General features: G+C 41.9%; 3 protein-coding genes across 3 annotated transcripts; 1 reads left to right on the top strand and 2 right to left on the bottom strand.

Annotated features, from left to right (window-relative positions):
* The first annotated feature begins 772 nt into the window (after positions 1 to 772).
* Positions 773 to 3814, top strand: LOC4325668 (cytokinin dehydrogenase 1-like). Its single transcript, NM_001401472.1, has 3 exons — positions 773 to 1597; positions 2383 to 3073; positions 3169 to 3814. Exons 1-3 carry the CDS (start codon positions 985 to 987, stop codon positions 3461 to 3463), a joined length of 1599 nt encoding a protein of 532 aa, NP_001388401.1. The 5' UTR covers positions 773 to 984; the 3' UTR covers positions 3464 to 3814.
* A 3847-nt stretch (positions 3815 to 7661) lies between these two features.
* LOC4325667 (zinc finger CCCH domain-containing protein 17-like) lies at positions 7662 to 11206 on the bottom strand. The gene is made up of 5 exons (XM_015778026.3): positions 11013 to 11206; positions 10648 to 10896; positions 10365 to 10544; positions 8072 to 8172; positions 7662 to 7983 (listed from the first exon to the last, which is right to left on the bottom strand). Exons 1-5 carry the CDS (start codon positions 11082 to 11084, stop codon positions 7818 to 7820), a joined length of 768 nt encoding a protein of 255 aa, XP_015633512.1. The 5' UTR covers positions 11085 to 11206; the 3' UTR covers positions 7662 to 7817.
* On the bottom strand, positions 11200 to 15372 carry LOC136354764 (uncharacterized). The gene is made up of 4 exons (XM_066306460.1): positions 15357 to 15372; positions 15107 to 15228; positions 12085 to 12495; positions 11200 to 11781 (listed from the first exon to the last, which is right to left on the bottom strand). Exons 1-4 carry the CDS (start codon positions 15370 to 15372, stop codon positions 11626 to 11628), a joined length of 705 nt encoding a protein of 234 aa, XP_066162557.1. The 3' UTR covers positions 11200 to 11625.
* Between the last annotated feature and the right edge of the window lie 94 nt (positions 15373 to 15466).

Genomic DNA, 15466 nt, shown 5'->3' with positions numbered 1-15466 from the left:
TCATACATCTTAGTACATTTGCAAAACCAGAGGCAAGTATATGAACTAAACGTTAATAGCAATGGCTATATATAATTAATGTTTACTCAGATTTGCTTGTTAACACCCCAGATCATTAGTCTCTGAAAAAAAATGTCATCCAACAGGCGGCCCAACTGACTGCAATTCTGGAATATTTTGAGCACATTTTCTTGCCTCAGGTAATTAAATCTAATAAATGATCACTTGTTGACTAGGATATGTCACAATCAGGTATGGAATTGTTGTTAATTTTGTGTCCTTTTCTGTAGCGTTGCTTATGAATGTTAAGATGACTTAAAGTGACATGAAAGCTTAAAAAAAGTCAGTGCAATTAAATTTTAGTACCATATTATTCTATCTCCTTGCTTTTTCAAAGAAAAATTATTTGTGCAGTATATATGGCACCTTCAATTAATACAAGGACTTTGATGTATCTGGTCTACAAATAATTAATTAATGTTCAGTCATATATACCTATTAATACAAGACCACAAAATTAAATTAATGTGATCATCGATCATATTCAGTGCATTATTGCACATATTTACTACATTAACTACACGTACATATACTGCCAAATCCACATCTAGCTAAATATTAATTGTGTACACCTAAAAATATGTACATGTAACGTAAAAATACGTGGTATATATACCAGTATTCTACGGCAATCAACACGTATACATATTACTTTTTTTTTCTCTGGTCAACAGTAGAAATAGAAACTGAAGATCACCTATACGTCAAAGAATCCCATTGTGATTTAATGCTTTAATTTTGGCAACAATCTCCTGGATATAAATGTACACGCATAATTAGATAGATCATCTATCTATATATATAGGTGTGCAAGTTCAAGTGCAAGAGCACAACACCCTTATTAATCCCTAATTACCAAACACTCTCATCGATCGATCTCGCGGATTAATTAAAGTGGTATTAGCGAGCTTAAACGCGCCGCTAATGGCGGCGATTTACCTGCTGATCGCCGCGCTGATCGCCTCCTCCCATGCACTCGCCGCGCATGGCGCCGGCGGCGGCGTTCCGTTGGCGGCGGCGGCGCCTCTCCCGTTCCCCGGCGACCTCGCCGCGTCCGGCAAGCTCCGGACCGACCCGAACGCCACCGTGCCGGCGTCGATGGACTTCGGCAACATCACGGCGGCGCTGCCGGCGGCCGTGCTGTTCCCGGGCTCCCCCGGCGACGTGGCGGAGCTCCTGCGCGCCGCCTACGCCGCCCCGGGGCGGCCGTTCACCGTCTCGTTCCGCGGCCGCGGCCACTCCACCATGGGCCAGGCCCTCGCCGCCGGCGGCGTCGTCGTCCACATGCAGTCCATGGGCGGCGGCGGCGCGCCGCGGATCAACGTGTCGGCGGACGGCGCGTACGTGGACGCCGGCGGCGAGCAGCTGTGGGTCGACGTGCTCCGCGCCGCGCTGGCGCGCGGCGTGGCGCCGCGGTCGTGGACGGACTACCTCCACCTCACCGTCGGCGGCACCCTCTCCAACGCCGGCGTCAGCGGGCAGACTTACCGGCACGGGCCACAGATCTCCAACGTGCTCGAGCTCGACGTCATCACCGGTAATCACAGCAAGCAACCGCCTGCCTCTAGCTAGCTAATTACGTACACCTCACTGCAACTCCTTTTGCTAGCTAATTAATCCTCACACATACAAACCTCGTGATCAAGAACTAACCGTGCAATCAACATTTATAAAATTTAAATATACTATACTACATCAGAGTGAAATGTGATATTCCTATAGAATTATTCTACGTGTTTTCTATTCGGTATTTAAGTAGGATGCTGTGATCAAAAGGGATACATGCATTTGTCTCATAACCTCGAGTTTTATGTTTATCTAATTTATTACCTACACATCTATTAATAGAGGTAGGAGATGTAAATTATTTTCATTATTTTTAAAAAATCTGTTCAAAAATAATGTGTCCACATGCATAATTAGAATTTTTTTTACATATTGTTAACTAACTAATTTTAATCTTGTTACCCACATACATATTTTTTCCTCCCAGGGCCTTCCGGCTAGCTCCACAAGATGGTGGGCTAGACGATTTTGGTTTGAAGCCTTGCCCCTTCTAATAATTTGATATTAGGTCATTCCCTAATATTCGTGTTTTTAATACGGTGTTCTTAAATGATAATTAAAGGTTACTTATAATTAGTGGGTACAAGTTAGTGTCCAGCACTCAATGCTAGCTGCGCCGGCCATGGCTGGCTGGTTGGCCGGCGACGTCTTTGATAAGTACATTTGGCGGCTCGCAACAAGGGGGGTTGACTTTGAAATAATTTCCGCGATTAATTGAAAGTTTACATGGACGACGTTGACTCGGGGCGCATGCAGGGCATGGCGAGACGGTGACGTGCTCCAAGGCGGTCAACTCGGACCTGTTCGACGCCGTCCTGGGCGGGCTGGGCCAGTTCGGCGTGATCACGCGCGCGCGCGTCGCCGTCGAGCCGGCGCCGGCGCGGGCGCGGTGGGTGCGCCTCGTGTACGCCGACTTCGCCGCCTTCTCCGCCGACCAGGAGCGCCTCGTCGCGGCGCGGCCCGACGGGTCGCACGGGCCATGGAGCTACGTGGAGGGCGCGGTGTACCTTGCCGGCCGCGGCCTCGCCGTGGCGCTCAAGAGCTCCGGCGGGTTCTTCTCCGACGCCGACGCCGCGCGCGTCGTCGCGCTCGCCGCGGCGAGGAACGCCACCGCCGTGTACAGCATCGAGGCGACGCTCAACTACGCCGCGAACGCGACGCCGTCGTCCGTGGACGCGGCGGTGGCGGCGGCGCTCGGCGATCTCCACTTCGAGGAGGGGTTCTCCTTCTCCCGCGACGTCACCTACGAGGAGTTCCTCGACCGGGTGTACGGCGAGGAGGAGGCCCTCGAGAAGGCCGGGCTATGGCGCGTCCCGCACCCGTGGCTCAACCTGTTCGTCCCGGGCTCCCGCATCGCCGACTTCGACCGCGGCGTCTTCAAGGGCATCCTCCAGACGGCCACCGACATCGCCGGACCTCTCATCATCTACCCCGTCAACAAATCCAAGTAAACACAACACATTGACATTATCGCCGACATTGTCACTTTTCTCGAAGATCATCATCGTCACGATGCACTGTACAATATGTGGGTGGGTGTAGGTGGGATGCGGCGATGTCGGCGGTGACGCCGGAGGGGGAGGAGGAGGTGTTCTACGTGGTGTCGCTGCTGTTCTCGGCGGTGGCGAACGACGTGGCGGCGCTGGAGGCGCAGAACAGGAGGATACTGAGGTTCTGCGACCTCGCCGGGATCGGGTACAAGGCGTACCTGGCGCACTACGACAGCCGCGGCGACTGGGTGAGGCATTTTGGCGCCAAATGGGATCGCTTCGTGCAGAGGAAGGACAAGTACGACCCCAAGAAGCTGCTCTCCCCTGGCCAGGACATCTTCAACTGATTGATTAATTAATTAATTAATTGTTGCCTAATTAATTAATTAATTAATTAATTAGTTACAGCGGTTAACTTTAGTCAAAAAATGAAATAAACATAATGTTGTCGAGAACTTACTGTTGATAAGTAGTTACTGTGACTTGAAAACAAAAGTGTGTAGCTCCTCCTCGCATCTTGTATGATGGAAGGATGAGATGGGGGTTACAAGCAATAAAAAAGAAGATGATGAAACTAGTAATACAACTTAACGCATGTTCCTTTGTTTGTAAAAATGTACAACTGCCACTTATAGTAGACGTATCGCTGTAACATGTTAATGTACTTTTTCCCGCACTTCGGGTCTCCTTTTCCCTAATTCATAGTACAAAGACTAAATTGATTGGTGATTAAAAAAATATTACATTTTAGAAACAACACACTTGATAGTGGTAAATTTGTGGGTGCATTATTGCGGTAGAATACTTTTTAAAATATAATGAGAAATCCATCCTTTACTTTAAAGAGCTAATAAATTATTACAAAGTATGTAGTTTTAAAGTATTCACTCTGTTTTTTAATGTGTGACGTCGTTGATTTTTTAAATACATTATATTTGACTATTCGTCTTATTCAAAAAATGTAATTATTATTTATTTTATTGTGACTTAATTTATTATCAAATATTTTTATATTTGCAAAAAAAATAAATAAGATGAATGGTCAATTAAAAATCAACGGTGTTATATATTAAAAAATAGATATGAGAAAATAAAACCAGACACCAATAGATAGAGACACATTGTTTCGCCACATATCCTATTGTTAAACTTTAATCATAGTCGATAAAAATTTGCATGACCGTTGTTTTCAAACTCATGACATGCATGTTGCATCCTATCTTTGTGTTCAAACCTTTGCACGGGGCTTATTGTCAAATCCAATAAGTGGCCACGTATTTAGTGAGGATCACATATTTAATGAGAGCAGCGCATATGTTTCTTATAAGCAGGACTGTGCATGTTAGAAAAAACAATTCTACATTTTTATGTTTGAAACTTTCACCTTCCAAACAAAGACCTTTGTTTCACACGGGTTGAAAAATGCATCTCTATCTATGATGAGCATGGACGAGATTCTTGTAGATGTTACTGGGAATCTCATTAAACTACATGGCTGTTACGTAACTAAATCGGCAATGATCATTTGCAAGTCGGCTGCTAACCATAATAGTTGACCCCAAGGGGAAGCATAAGTGGTGTGGCGGCGCTGGAGTCGTGGATATATGACTCCATACACCAGGGTTTAAATCTTAATGTCCGCAAATATTACGCACATGCAAGTAGCTTTCAACGCTGACTTTGAAATTAACGATGTATTAATGGTTTCCGTCTCTTAAAGTATGTGTTAGGGGATGCATTCGCGGGGTGTGAGTGTGGTGTTACGTGTATAGTGGTGTGTGCTGTGCAATTAAGAAAATAATAGTTGACCCAAGACTTTTTGCTTATTTGCTCAGCATTTACCACATGCATCCATTTGCTCGTTGACTTTTCGAGCACAAATATAGAGAGATTTACTCCAGCAAAGCTAAGCAACATTGGGTTTTTCTTTTCTCCAGACGTGATAAGCTAGCCCCGTATATAGTTGACCTCGATAAAAGATACCAGTGGTCATAGATTATTACTTAGTTACCATGATTATACGCAATCCCAGGCTAGAGCCTATCGTTTGATTGTACGAGTTAACATCCAAATATTCTTTCTTTTTCAAGCAATAAACTACCACTAACATTTTGACCGTACAAGCAAGAGCAAGAAAACATGCAAACTCTTGCTACTTAATTGCATTTGTTTACAAGAACAGCGACGAGATGGATCATGTCGGCGACAATTAATCGATCCTTTGCGTCATTAACAGATAAAGACATCGCTTTGTGGGTGTGATCTGTGGGCGTGTTTGTTTCATAGCGTCAGATTAATATGTGGCTGGGGTCAATGGGAGTTCGGCAGCAACGCAGCAGCTAGCGATGTTACACAACATTGGTTGTATTAATTAGAGGCTCTTTAGTTTGTCTAGCCATTTTGAGAGCTCCACACGGTTGGTGTTGCTGCTACTGCACCTGCAAAGTGTACGGTCCACATTGCCAAAGCATGCCATTTCTTGCGTGCATAGGTAGAGTATTCCTTCATCTACAAATATATAATCATTTCTAGCAGTTTTAGTGGAGATTTGTATGTATTGGTATAATGGTAGCGTACTCCCTTCATCTACAAATACAATCATTTTTAGCAAATTAATATAATCATTTCTAGCAGTCAGAGATTTGTATGCATCGGTAGAGCAATCCCTTCATCTACAAACACAATCATTTCTAGTAGTTCAAATGTAATCATTTATAGCAATTTTAGAAGAGATTAAGACTGAGGTAAAACTATTTTGATACATCGGCAATGTAGCAATCCATACTCCTTATAAAAGAGAGTAGTGTTAGTGCCAACTCCCATCTTCTTTTTTTTAAAAAAAAAACGACATGTGAGGTTTAGGCTTTGTTTAGTTGGGGAAAATTTTTAGGTTTGGTTGTCACATCAAATATACGGATATACATTTAAAGTATTAAACGTAGTCTAATAACAAAACAAATTATAGATTCCGCTAAGAAACTGCGAGACGAATTTATTAAGACTAATTAATCCGTCATTAGTAAATGTTTACTATAACACCACATTGTCAAATCATGGCGCGATTACGTTTAAAAGATTAGTCTCGCAATTTCCTGACGAACTGTGTAATTTGTTTTTTTTCGTCCACATTTAATACTCTATGCATGTGTTCAAACATTCGATGTGATGGGTGAAAAGTTTTTGTTTTGGGAACTAAACCAGGCCTTACCCACATGTCAACTACTCCCACCAACTACTTTTGTGGGAGGAAAAAACTGTGGAGCTAACAAGGTTCACATGTAAGTAACAAATGTTTACAACAATTAAGATATGATAATAATTTTCTTAAATTAAAACCCGGTTGCAACGTAAGTGCAATAAGCTAGTAAATACAAAAAATCATAAGATGAAGTTGGATAAGAAATGCTTATATTTGTGTACAAACTTCAAATGTTGAAAATGACATACTAGTCCCTCCATTTCAGGTTATATGACGTTTTTGACTTTGGTCAAAGTCAAACTACTCTAGGTTTGATTAATTTTATAGAAAAAAGTAGTAATATTTTTAACCTAAGACAAATCTCTACAATTATAAAAATTGAAGATGTTTTTGCCAGTATTTTTTTACGTCATCCGTGTATGAGTCGGTTTTTAAGTTCGTTTGCTTTTGAAAATACATATCCATATTTGAGTCAGTTCTATCGTTCACTTTTGATAATTCAGAAGGAATCATATAAGAAATATGTTTAAAAAAAACGTGCATGCTAACTTGAGACGATCGGACTCCTAACTGATTTTCTTAAAATATATATATCCAAGCGAACTCCCACAGTGAATTTCATCTTAACTAAACCATATAACAATAATAGGATTAAAATAGACTTCACCCGTTGCAACGCACAGACATTTTTTATAGTATATTATAAAAATTTATTCAATTATATATTTATAATAAAACTATGCTAGTGTTGTAAATATTACTATTTTTTTCTACATAATTAGTCAAGCTCAGAGTAGTTTGACTTTAACCAAAGTCAAAACGTCTTATAACCTGAAACGGATGGATTACCTCCGTAATGAATATATGATACCATGATTTATCATACAACGTTTAATAATTTATCTTATTTAAAAATTTAGTATAAAACTGTAAATATTGTAAATATGTGAAGGTGTAAGTTAATACTATATTTTTTTATGATAAAACCAGTCACAATAAAATAAATAATATTTATACCTTAAAATAATCATATTTATATATACTCCCCTGTAATGAATATATGATACCGTGATTTATCATATAACGTTTAATAATTTATCTTATTTAAAAATTTAGTATAAAACTATAAATATGTGAAGGTGTAAGTTAATATTATAGTTTTTTATGATAAAACCACCAGGCACAATAAAATAAATAATATTTATACCTTAAAAAAATCATATTTATATATATTTTTCTAAAGTAAAATGAATGGTCGTCGTCGTACATTCAGAGTATTTGTGGACATTCGAAGTAGAGGCTTGGTATGGCACGCAACTCAAGCATCAATTAATGGAGACAGTGCATGGGAGAATGGAACATAATATTGCTAATCAGGCCTCAGGATTGGGCAAATATATTTACATCAGCATTGTCATAAGTTATTACTACATGGATTCTGAGATGGAGCTCACGACAATTCGCAGGAGCTGCTATCTTTACTCAACGACGCTACAGTGCTTCTACATTGATGATTTCACGAGCGCCGGGGTTGCAGGCTCCTCCTCGGGCGCCCACCTCCACACCTTCAGCTCGCCGGCGCCGTCGCCGGTGAAGAGGAGGCCGCCGGCTGCGAGCTCGATGGTCCTCACTTCCTTCTTGGAGAAAAGCTTGCCCATCTCGTCGAACCTGAAAGACCAAGACCAAACCATTTTTGAGACTTCCAGTAAGGGAGCAGTACGTTCTTCGATGGCCTACAGATTTTTTATGCACTTACGATGGCAGGTCGAACAGACGTATGCAGTTGCTGTTGTGGAGGGAGCAGAACAGAACTGGCGTCTTTCCAACACGGTGCATGCCAAAGAGCGTGCGTACTCCCTGCAACAGAAGTGCATGTTTAGCAACAGGGGAACAACTGAAGACTGTTGAAAGGAGTAAGGTTCAGAAGCAGAGCATTCTCATCCAAAGAAAACTGAACTTGCAAACTGGACACTAGCATTGAACTTACATGGTTTCCATAACCATGCACCACAATAAATACAGAATGTTTCTCCACAACAAGCACCACAACAAAAACACCCAAAGCGATCAACAGATTCTAGAGCAGTATCTTGAAAAGGATTAAAGAATACTTGGATATAGAGGGTTGGTAGCAATACTGGGCAGAAAAGCAAGAAGAATATCCAGAACTAAGAATTGACAATTCACGACCCCATTTGTTCATGCTTTGATGCAGATTGTACAAATCATTCAATTGTTGCTGAGAGCCTGAGACACTTCCATCAATAGCTTCCTCAATTACATCATACTCCCTTATTGATACTCTTTCAAGGGAACCAGATGAACTGAGCAGCCTTCTAAAGTTTCCCAAGCGGATGTTTAGTCCTTATTACTTTAAGTTCACTCTTCACTACCAGCCAACCAAATTATTACTCCCTCCATTCCATAATGATCAGCGCATAACGAAAGTGGAGATATTCCGATTTGATCAGCATATTAACGCTGGTAGCATGTGCATGTTGGATGGATTAACTAGTTATCACGGAGATCGAGTAGGCCATGCGATTTTCGAGCTGCATGCAGCATGGAACATTCCTTGCCTGTGCAATCATGCAGCGGCAGTAACGTCGTTTCGTTTCTCCAAGCCGATTAATATGGAGATTAATTACAAGGATTAAATAGAAAACGGGTAGAGGGTCTCTCCTTGGTCTTGATGCCACAATGAAATATGCTGATCATTATAAGTTCACTCTTCACTACCAGCTAACCAAGAACACTGAACCACCCATACAGTTAGGGGTGGAAAAAAAGCTCGGGCTCGTGAGCTCAGCTCGGGCTTGGCTCGAGCTTGGTTGGCTTGGCTCAGCTCGTAAGCCAAACAAGCCAAGCCCAAGCCTCCTTTTTAGCTCGTTGCTGAAATGAGCTGAGCCGAGCTAGCTCGCGAGCCGCTTGTTTTAGCTCGCGAGCCTAGGCCATCGTGTGTTTATATTGATTATTTTACTTTATATAGTGTTATTATTTGTCAACTTGAAATTTATCATCAAGATTTTGAAGAATTGAATATAAAAACTTATTTAAATTTTACATGTTGATGATTTGTTTTTACTTTTTTTAATAATTACAAAATATATATGAAGAGGTGTTTCAACAGGAAGGCTTGCAAGCCAGCTCGAGCTGGCTCGAGCCAGGAAACGAGCCGAGCCGAGCTTAAGTTTTAGCTTGTTTCCCTAACCAAGCCGAGCCAAGCCAAGCCTAGTTTTTTGCGAGCCACTGCAAGCCGAGCCGGCTCGGCTCGTTTCCACCCCTACATACAGTACAGAATAAGTCTAGAACACTGAAATCCTACATATTGAAGGTACCCTTGCTTGACTGAATGAAGATGGACTCATTAATAGACATAAATAACACAAGACCAATTGCGGCAACAAAACTACTCTTGAGCAAAGATCTTCCAAGTCAATTAAGAGAACTAATTGTGCTTATGAAGGGATTTTGCTGCCATTCGACAACAGGAAGGAGCTGCTCAATGCATAGAACACGCCAAGAAAAACTTTATATAAATAAAAGATAGAAAAGTAAAGTAGATAGTAAACAGTGCAGTTTATATACCATATTTGGTGCTAGGCACGACCACCCCAAAAAAAGAAGGTTTCAACATAGTGTCTTTTTTTTAATTGTGCAAAAGCTACGTAGTGCTCCCATTCAACATAGTATAACTGCATTAGCATTGAAATGCAGTTTAAAAACAGAAAGTAATGTGACTTAACTCTTAAACTAAGTTTAATTTAGTTACTACATCATCTGAAATAAAAATGCCCTAAGTGATTTAGCAGCCAGAAACTATTTGAGTGTTGGAGAATAGTAATGTTCAACACAAGAAAATACGCACAATAGTACTCCCTCCGGTCAAAAAACATGTCAACCTAATATGCAGTTTAGATACACAAAAATGTCATCTTATTGACTATTTTAACTGGTTAAGTAGCTAAATAAATTTGTGCCTGAAATTTCAATGCTATAAAACTTGTGCAACCATTGCTACAGAGGATGCAGGCCAGAGTAGAACTTACATGCTCCTCAGAATGGGTATATATCACTTGAAGGTCTCCAGACTTTGAAGCAGCCCAGATCTTTACAGTCTTGTCCAGAGAGCAAGATAATAGTTTTTCATCCCAACAAAGCACAGATGTTACAGCAGCTTTGTGCTCAGAGAGTGTTTGGACACACTGCAGAGTTTTAAGGTCCCATACCTGATGAATAGAGTTTTATGGTCAAATACTAGTACTAACATAATACTCCTTAGTAGCCAACACAGAAGCACAAGTTTGCACAAGTTTTGCAGCATTACCATACTTTGATGGTCTTGTCAAGTGAGCCAGAGTAAAGCCTTGTTACTGAGACACCGAGCGAAATCACTTGGCGCTCATGGCCACTGAGGATTGCCACTGGTCCAGAGTCACCCTTCTTGTCAGGAATTTTCCAAGCCATGATGCGACCATCTCCGGTACCAGCAAACAACATCTCATCCTTGATAGTCATGGAACAAACCAGACCAGAAGGTTCACGGAGACTGGACTTCATCCCTGTTTGTGTGTTCCATGCCTACAATTCATTGTAGGGATCAATATCAACAGTTCAATGCACAATAGTAACATCGCAATATGTAACACAAAATGGACTACTCCCACAAAAAAAAATCAACGAAATTAAAATATTACCTCCACGGACTTCGTGATTCCAACAAATATCCATGGGCCATGGGTAATCATGCAACCAATCTTGCCTCCCATCTTGATGGCATCAACGCACTATGACAGAAACATTAAGAAAACAATGCAATGTAATAAATATTAGAATTTTTTTATCAGCCAGACACCTATCTTTTCCTCCTTGTTCAGTCTTCTCTTTCCAAGAAAATATAATCATCAATCATCTCACATCTTTTTTTTTCTTTTTTTTTTACTTTCTCTTTCTTTTTTTCACTACTTTTTTTTTGACAAAACCATGTATGGACCATCAGCCAGAGAGAACTGTAATGTAATTCCAGAGAGCCCCTTGCTTATCAGCCAAACCAGCCTCATTGCCTTGCTCGCAAACTGACCCTGATATACTGATCAACAGTACACAAGCAGGCGAAAAGATTCCCGTAACAATTCGGTCCGGCATGCCGATAACCCCAATCTTGCAAAGAAAAAACTGATTTGGTACCAATATGTCTGACCACAGGAAGCAATCAGATAGTACTCCCCAATTGATCTCATGGAAGCACTTCAAAGACCGCCACAATCAACGGAGGAATCGACGCAGATGCAACCCCCAACTTGAATTTACTCAACTTGAATCGTGCGTAAAGAGCCTGAAGGGAGTGCCGAGAGCGGAGAGCCCAGCTACCTTGCCAGAGTTGCAGTCCCAGACGCGGACGGAGCCGTCAGCGCTGCCGGAGTAAAGCTTGTCGGAACCCACAGGCAGAGAGATCCCACTGATAGCCTGCAGCGTTGGACAATTACTCATCAGAAGATTAGGTTATAGAATCGACGCAAATTCCTCTCAATCAGATGATTAGGTTATAGAATCGAGCAAATTCCTCACTCATCAGATGATTAGGTTATAGAATCGAGCAAATTCCTCACTCATCAGATGATTAGGTTATAGAATCGACCAAATTCCTCACTCGTCAGATGATTAGGTTATATAGAATATAGCAAAATCCTCACTCATCATATGATTAGGTTATAGAATCGACGCAAATTCATCGCAGAAAATAGTTGAGTGGGGGGAGACAATAATCACCTCGGTGTGGCCAGCGAGGGCGCAGAGGAAGGCGAATCCGCCGCAGCCGACGGCGCGGACGGGCGGCTCCTCCCCTCTCTCCGCCGGCTTAGGGTTTCTCTTAGGGTTCGGGTTCGGGTTCGTCTCTTCGCACCCACGCCGCGGCGGGTTAGGGCAGGCAGCATCGGAGGCGGCTGTGGCCTCCGCCTCCGCCTCCGCGCGGCACCTCGATCCGGGCGGCGCCGCGGCCCCCTTCCGCGCGGGGTGGCCGAGGAGCCTCGCCGTGGCGGGGGCGACGCGGAGGGGAGGGCGGGAGTTACCACCACCACCGGGAGGAACGGAGCTCCTCCCCGCCCCGTGGCCGGGATCGGGGGCCCGGGCGTAGGGGCTCCACCTCGTGGGGCCGCCGGGGCCGAGGCGGGAGGCGAGGGACTAGGAGATCGTCATGGCGATCGGATCTCGCGGCGGCGGCGGCGGCGGCGGCGAGAGTGAGTCGGCGCGACGGTTTTGCGGGGGAGGCGGTGGCGATCGTCAGCGTGAGGTGAGGGAGGCGGTAACGGGTGCTCTCTCTCTCGCATAATATTTGTGGGCTTGTGGCGGGGAACCGACGAGACGCGGTCGGGGTCGGACTAGGTGTAGTAATTTTTCCTTTCTTTTTTCTTTACAGCCGCGGCCAGTTAGTTTTGAGGGAGTTTTAGACTGAGTTCTTATTATCTTCACTTTCTCAACTCACCTTTCTCGTTTTTCACGCGTATATTTTTTAAACTAATAAATGATGTATTTTTTACAAAAGTTTTTTTATAGGAATATTACTCTAAAAAATCACATTAATTTATTTTTAAAATTTGTTTTAGCTAGAGTACTTGATTAAGCATGCGCTAAACACTGCTTGTTTTGCGTGCTAGGGACACAGCCAGCCTAGTTACCTACTCCCTCCGGTTTCATATTAATTAACGTTTTGAATAAGGTTGAGGTCAAACTTTTATAACTTAGACTATCAATAACTTTTAAAAATATTTAGTTTAAAGGAACTAGAACAACATATATAGATTTGTCTTTTAAAATACTATAATAAAAGTAAACATGCATTTATTTATTATATATATTATAATAGAAAAATAAGGTCAAAAATGTATCTTGTAGACCGTGTCATTGTCCAAAACGTCAATTAAAATGAAACCAGAGGGAATACTCATCTTCCTCGTTTTCTGCGCGCACGCTTTTCAAACAGTTAAATAGTGCGTTTTTTCAAAATGTTTCCATATGAAAGTTGCTTAAAAAATTATATTAATCTATTTTTGAAAAAAAAAATAGCTAATACTTAATTAATCACGCGTTAATAGACCGTTCCGTTTTCTGTGTGCACTGTTCTGGTTGGGAATAGGCTCTAGCGAACACAGCCTTAGGAGGGATTGGGTGAGGGGTGAGATATTAATTGTTTTATTTGGTTTGGAGACATCAGAATTTTGGTGGAACAGGGATGGGGATGGGAAATTGAGGTAAGGGTGGAATTGGGATGGGAAATTGAGGTAAGGGTGGAATTGGGAGGGAATTCCTCCCTCGTGTAAACTCTCAATCCCCTTTCCTCAAATTGCTAAACAAACCGCCGATGTAGTGAATTAGTACGGCTTTCTCCGTCCTATTTTAAGTGTGTGGGTTTCTATATATAATGTTTGATTGTTCCTCTTATCTAAAAATTATAAAAATAAAAAATAATAAGTCACGTATAAAGTTTTATTCATATTTTATCATCTAATAATAGTAAAAAATACTAAACATAAAAAATTTTAAATAAGATAGACGGTCAAACTTTGGAAAAAAAAAAGGCACAGTTACACTTAAAAATGGCAGTATTACTACTTGTGTCAAAAAAATCCTATGCTAGCAATTACTGCTAGTATAGAAGTTTTTTTTTAATCCAAAAACCTAAATCTTACAATGTTACACTATATAAATTTTTAAAATTAAAATTTGATGATTAAGTATAATTTTTTTTACTTAAACCACAAAACCAAAATATGGGACTAGAACAAATAAAAATGCAGCCTCAATTTCATATTATAAAACGTTTTAGCCTCTTAATCCTTGTCTACATTCATTAACATACATATGAATTTACATATATATGGAGCACATATATTGATCCGCGCATGAATCTATTCAAAATCTGAAATGTCTTATAATTTGAAATGAAGGAAATTGTAGAATATATGTATACTGATCGCTATCAATCGAGGCTTCATCCGTTTTTAGCATGCCTTAATTTTTACTTCCTCTGTTTTACTTATAAGAAGTTTTGGGTCTTGGATAGGTTCATGCGGATTTATGTGTATTTGATGTGTTAAAATTCATATGTACATAAGTGAATCTAGACGAGAGATTGATATGCCATAACTGTTAGATTAATAGGCTAGGCCCAATTAAATCCTAATAAATTCCATTGCCTACATTTAGTGCTATGGGTATTAATACCACATTGGAAAACTAAGCGTAGAGGCCTCAACTTAAAAATGAAGCTAGCAGAGAGTCTCTGTGTGACCGGTTGAGATGGTGGGCAGTCAGCCACACGCACGCGCGCCGAGCGGGCTGGGCAAGGCGGCTGCTCTCTCTCTCTCGTTTTGTAACGGACGGTGATTAAATCCGGTGTATTAAGTCGTGGATCGGTGATTAATCGCGCGTATTAACTCACGTAACGGATTGGTGATTAATCGCTTTAACTCGGGTTAATCGCGTGGATTGAATTCTCTGAATGTAACTCTCGCATGCGCTACAAATCCTTCGCTAACGGCTCAAGTTAATCGCGTTGATTGAATTCTCTGAATGAACTCTCGCATGCGCTACAAATCTTTCGCTAACGGGACGAACAGAGGGAGCTTGCACTTCTGTTCTTCCTCCAACTCTCGCACTTTCTTTCCGGATGTTCTTCTGTTCCTGTGCTACCTTCGCATACCTCCGGAACTGCGTCCGCTTACGTTCTTGCACGGGTAGGCGGGCGCTCAAGTTTTTGGGAGCACTACGCGCGACTGCTCCTATTCATCTGCACCTTCACCAACATGCGACTGCTCCTGTTCATCTGCGCCTTCACCAACATGTCCACGGAGAACACCGGAGACAAGGAGGTGAATGGGAACGACAACACCAACTGGTACAATACTTTCTCAAACTCTAACAACATCAACAGATGCAATACTTTGGCAAACTCCAACGGAGGGCCATTCTCGGAGTATAACCTTTTACTATTACCATTGGTTATCCATTTTGGCCATTCTCGGGGATGCAATACTTTCTCAAACTCCAGCGGAGAGCCATTCTCGGAGTATAACATTTTATTTTACTGTTACCGTTGATTCTCCATTTTGGCCATTCTTGGGTATAACCTTTTACCGTTACTGTTGGTTCTCCA

This window comes from Oryza sativa, chromosome 1 (genome assembly GCF_034140825.1).
Source record: "Oryza sativa Japonica Group chromosome 1, ASM3414082v1".
In the NCBI taxonomy this organism is placed as follows: Eukaryota; Viridiplantae; Streptophyta; class Magnoliopsida; order Poales; family Poaceae; genus Oryza; species Oryza sativa.
Note: the sequence above shows the minus strand (reverse complement) of the source record. Positions and strands in the feature narration are given on the sequence as shown.

Coding starts and splice junctions, on each gene's coding strand:
- LOC4325668 (NM_001401472.1), top strand. CDS start 985: ATGGCGGCGATTTACCTGCTGATCGCCGCGCTGATCGCCTCCTCCCAT. Junction 1,598..2,382: donor CGAGCTCGACGTCATCACCG/GTAATCACAGCA, acceptor GGGCGCATGCAG/GGCATGGCGAGACGGTGACG. Junction 3,074..3,168: donor TACCCCGTCAACAAATCCAA/GTAAACACAACA, acceptor GGGTGGGTGTAG/GTGGGATGCGGCGATGTCGG.
- LOC4325667 (XM_015778026.3), bottom strand. CDS start 11,084: ATGGGAGGCAAGATTGGTTGCATGATTACCCATGGCCCATGGATATTT. Junction 10,545..10,647: donor CACTTGACAAGACCATCAAA/GTATGGTAATGC, acceptor TCTATTCATCAG/GTATGGGACCTTAAAACTCT. Junction 7,984..8,071: donor CGTCTGTTCGACCTGCCATC/GTAAGTGCATAA, acceptor TTGGTCTTTCAG/GTTCGACGAGATGGGCAAGC.
- LOC136354764 (XM_066306460.1), bottom strand. Junction 12,496..15,106: donor GCAGTCGCATGTTGGTGAAG/GTGCAGATGAAT, acceptor ACGATCTCCTAG/TCCCTCGCCTCCCGCCTCGG. Junction 11,782..12,084: donor CCCTCGCTGGCCACACCGAG/GTGATTATTGTC, acceptor CCAACGCTGCAG/GCTATCAGTGGGATCTCTCT.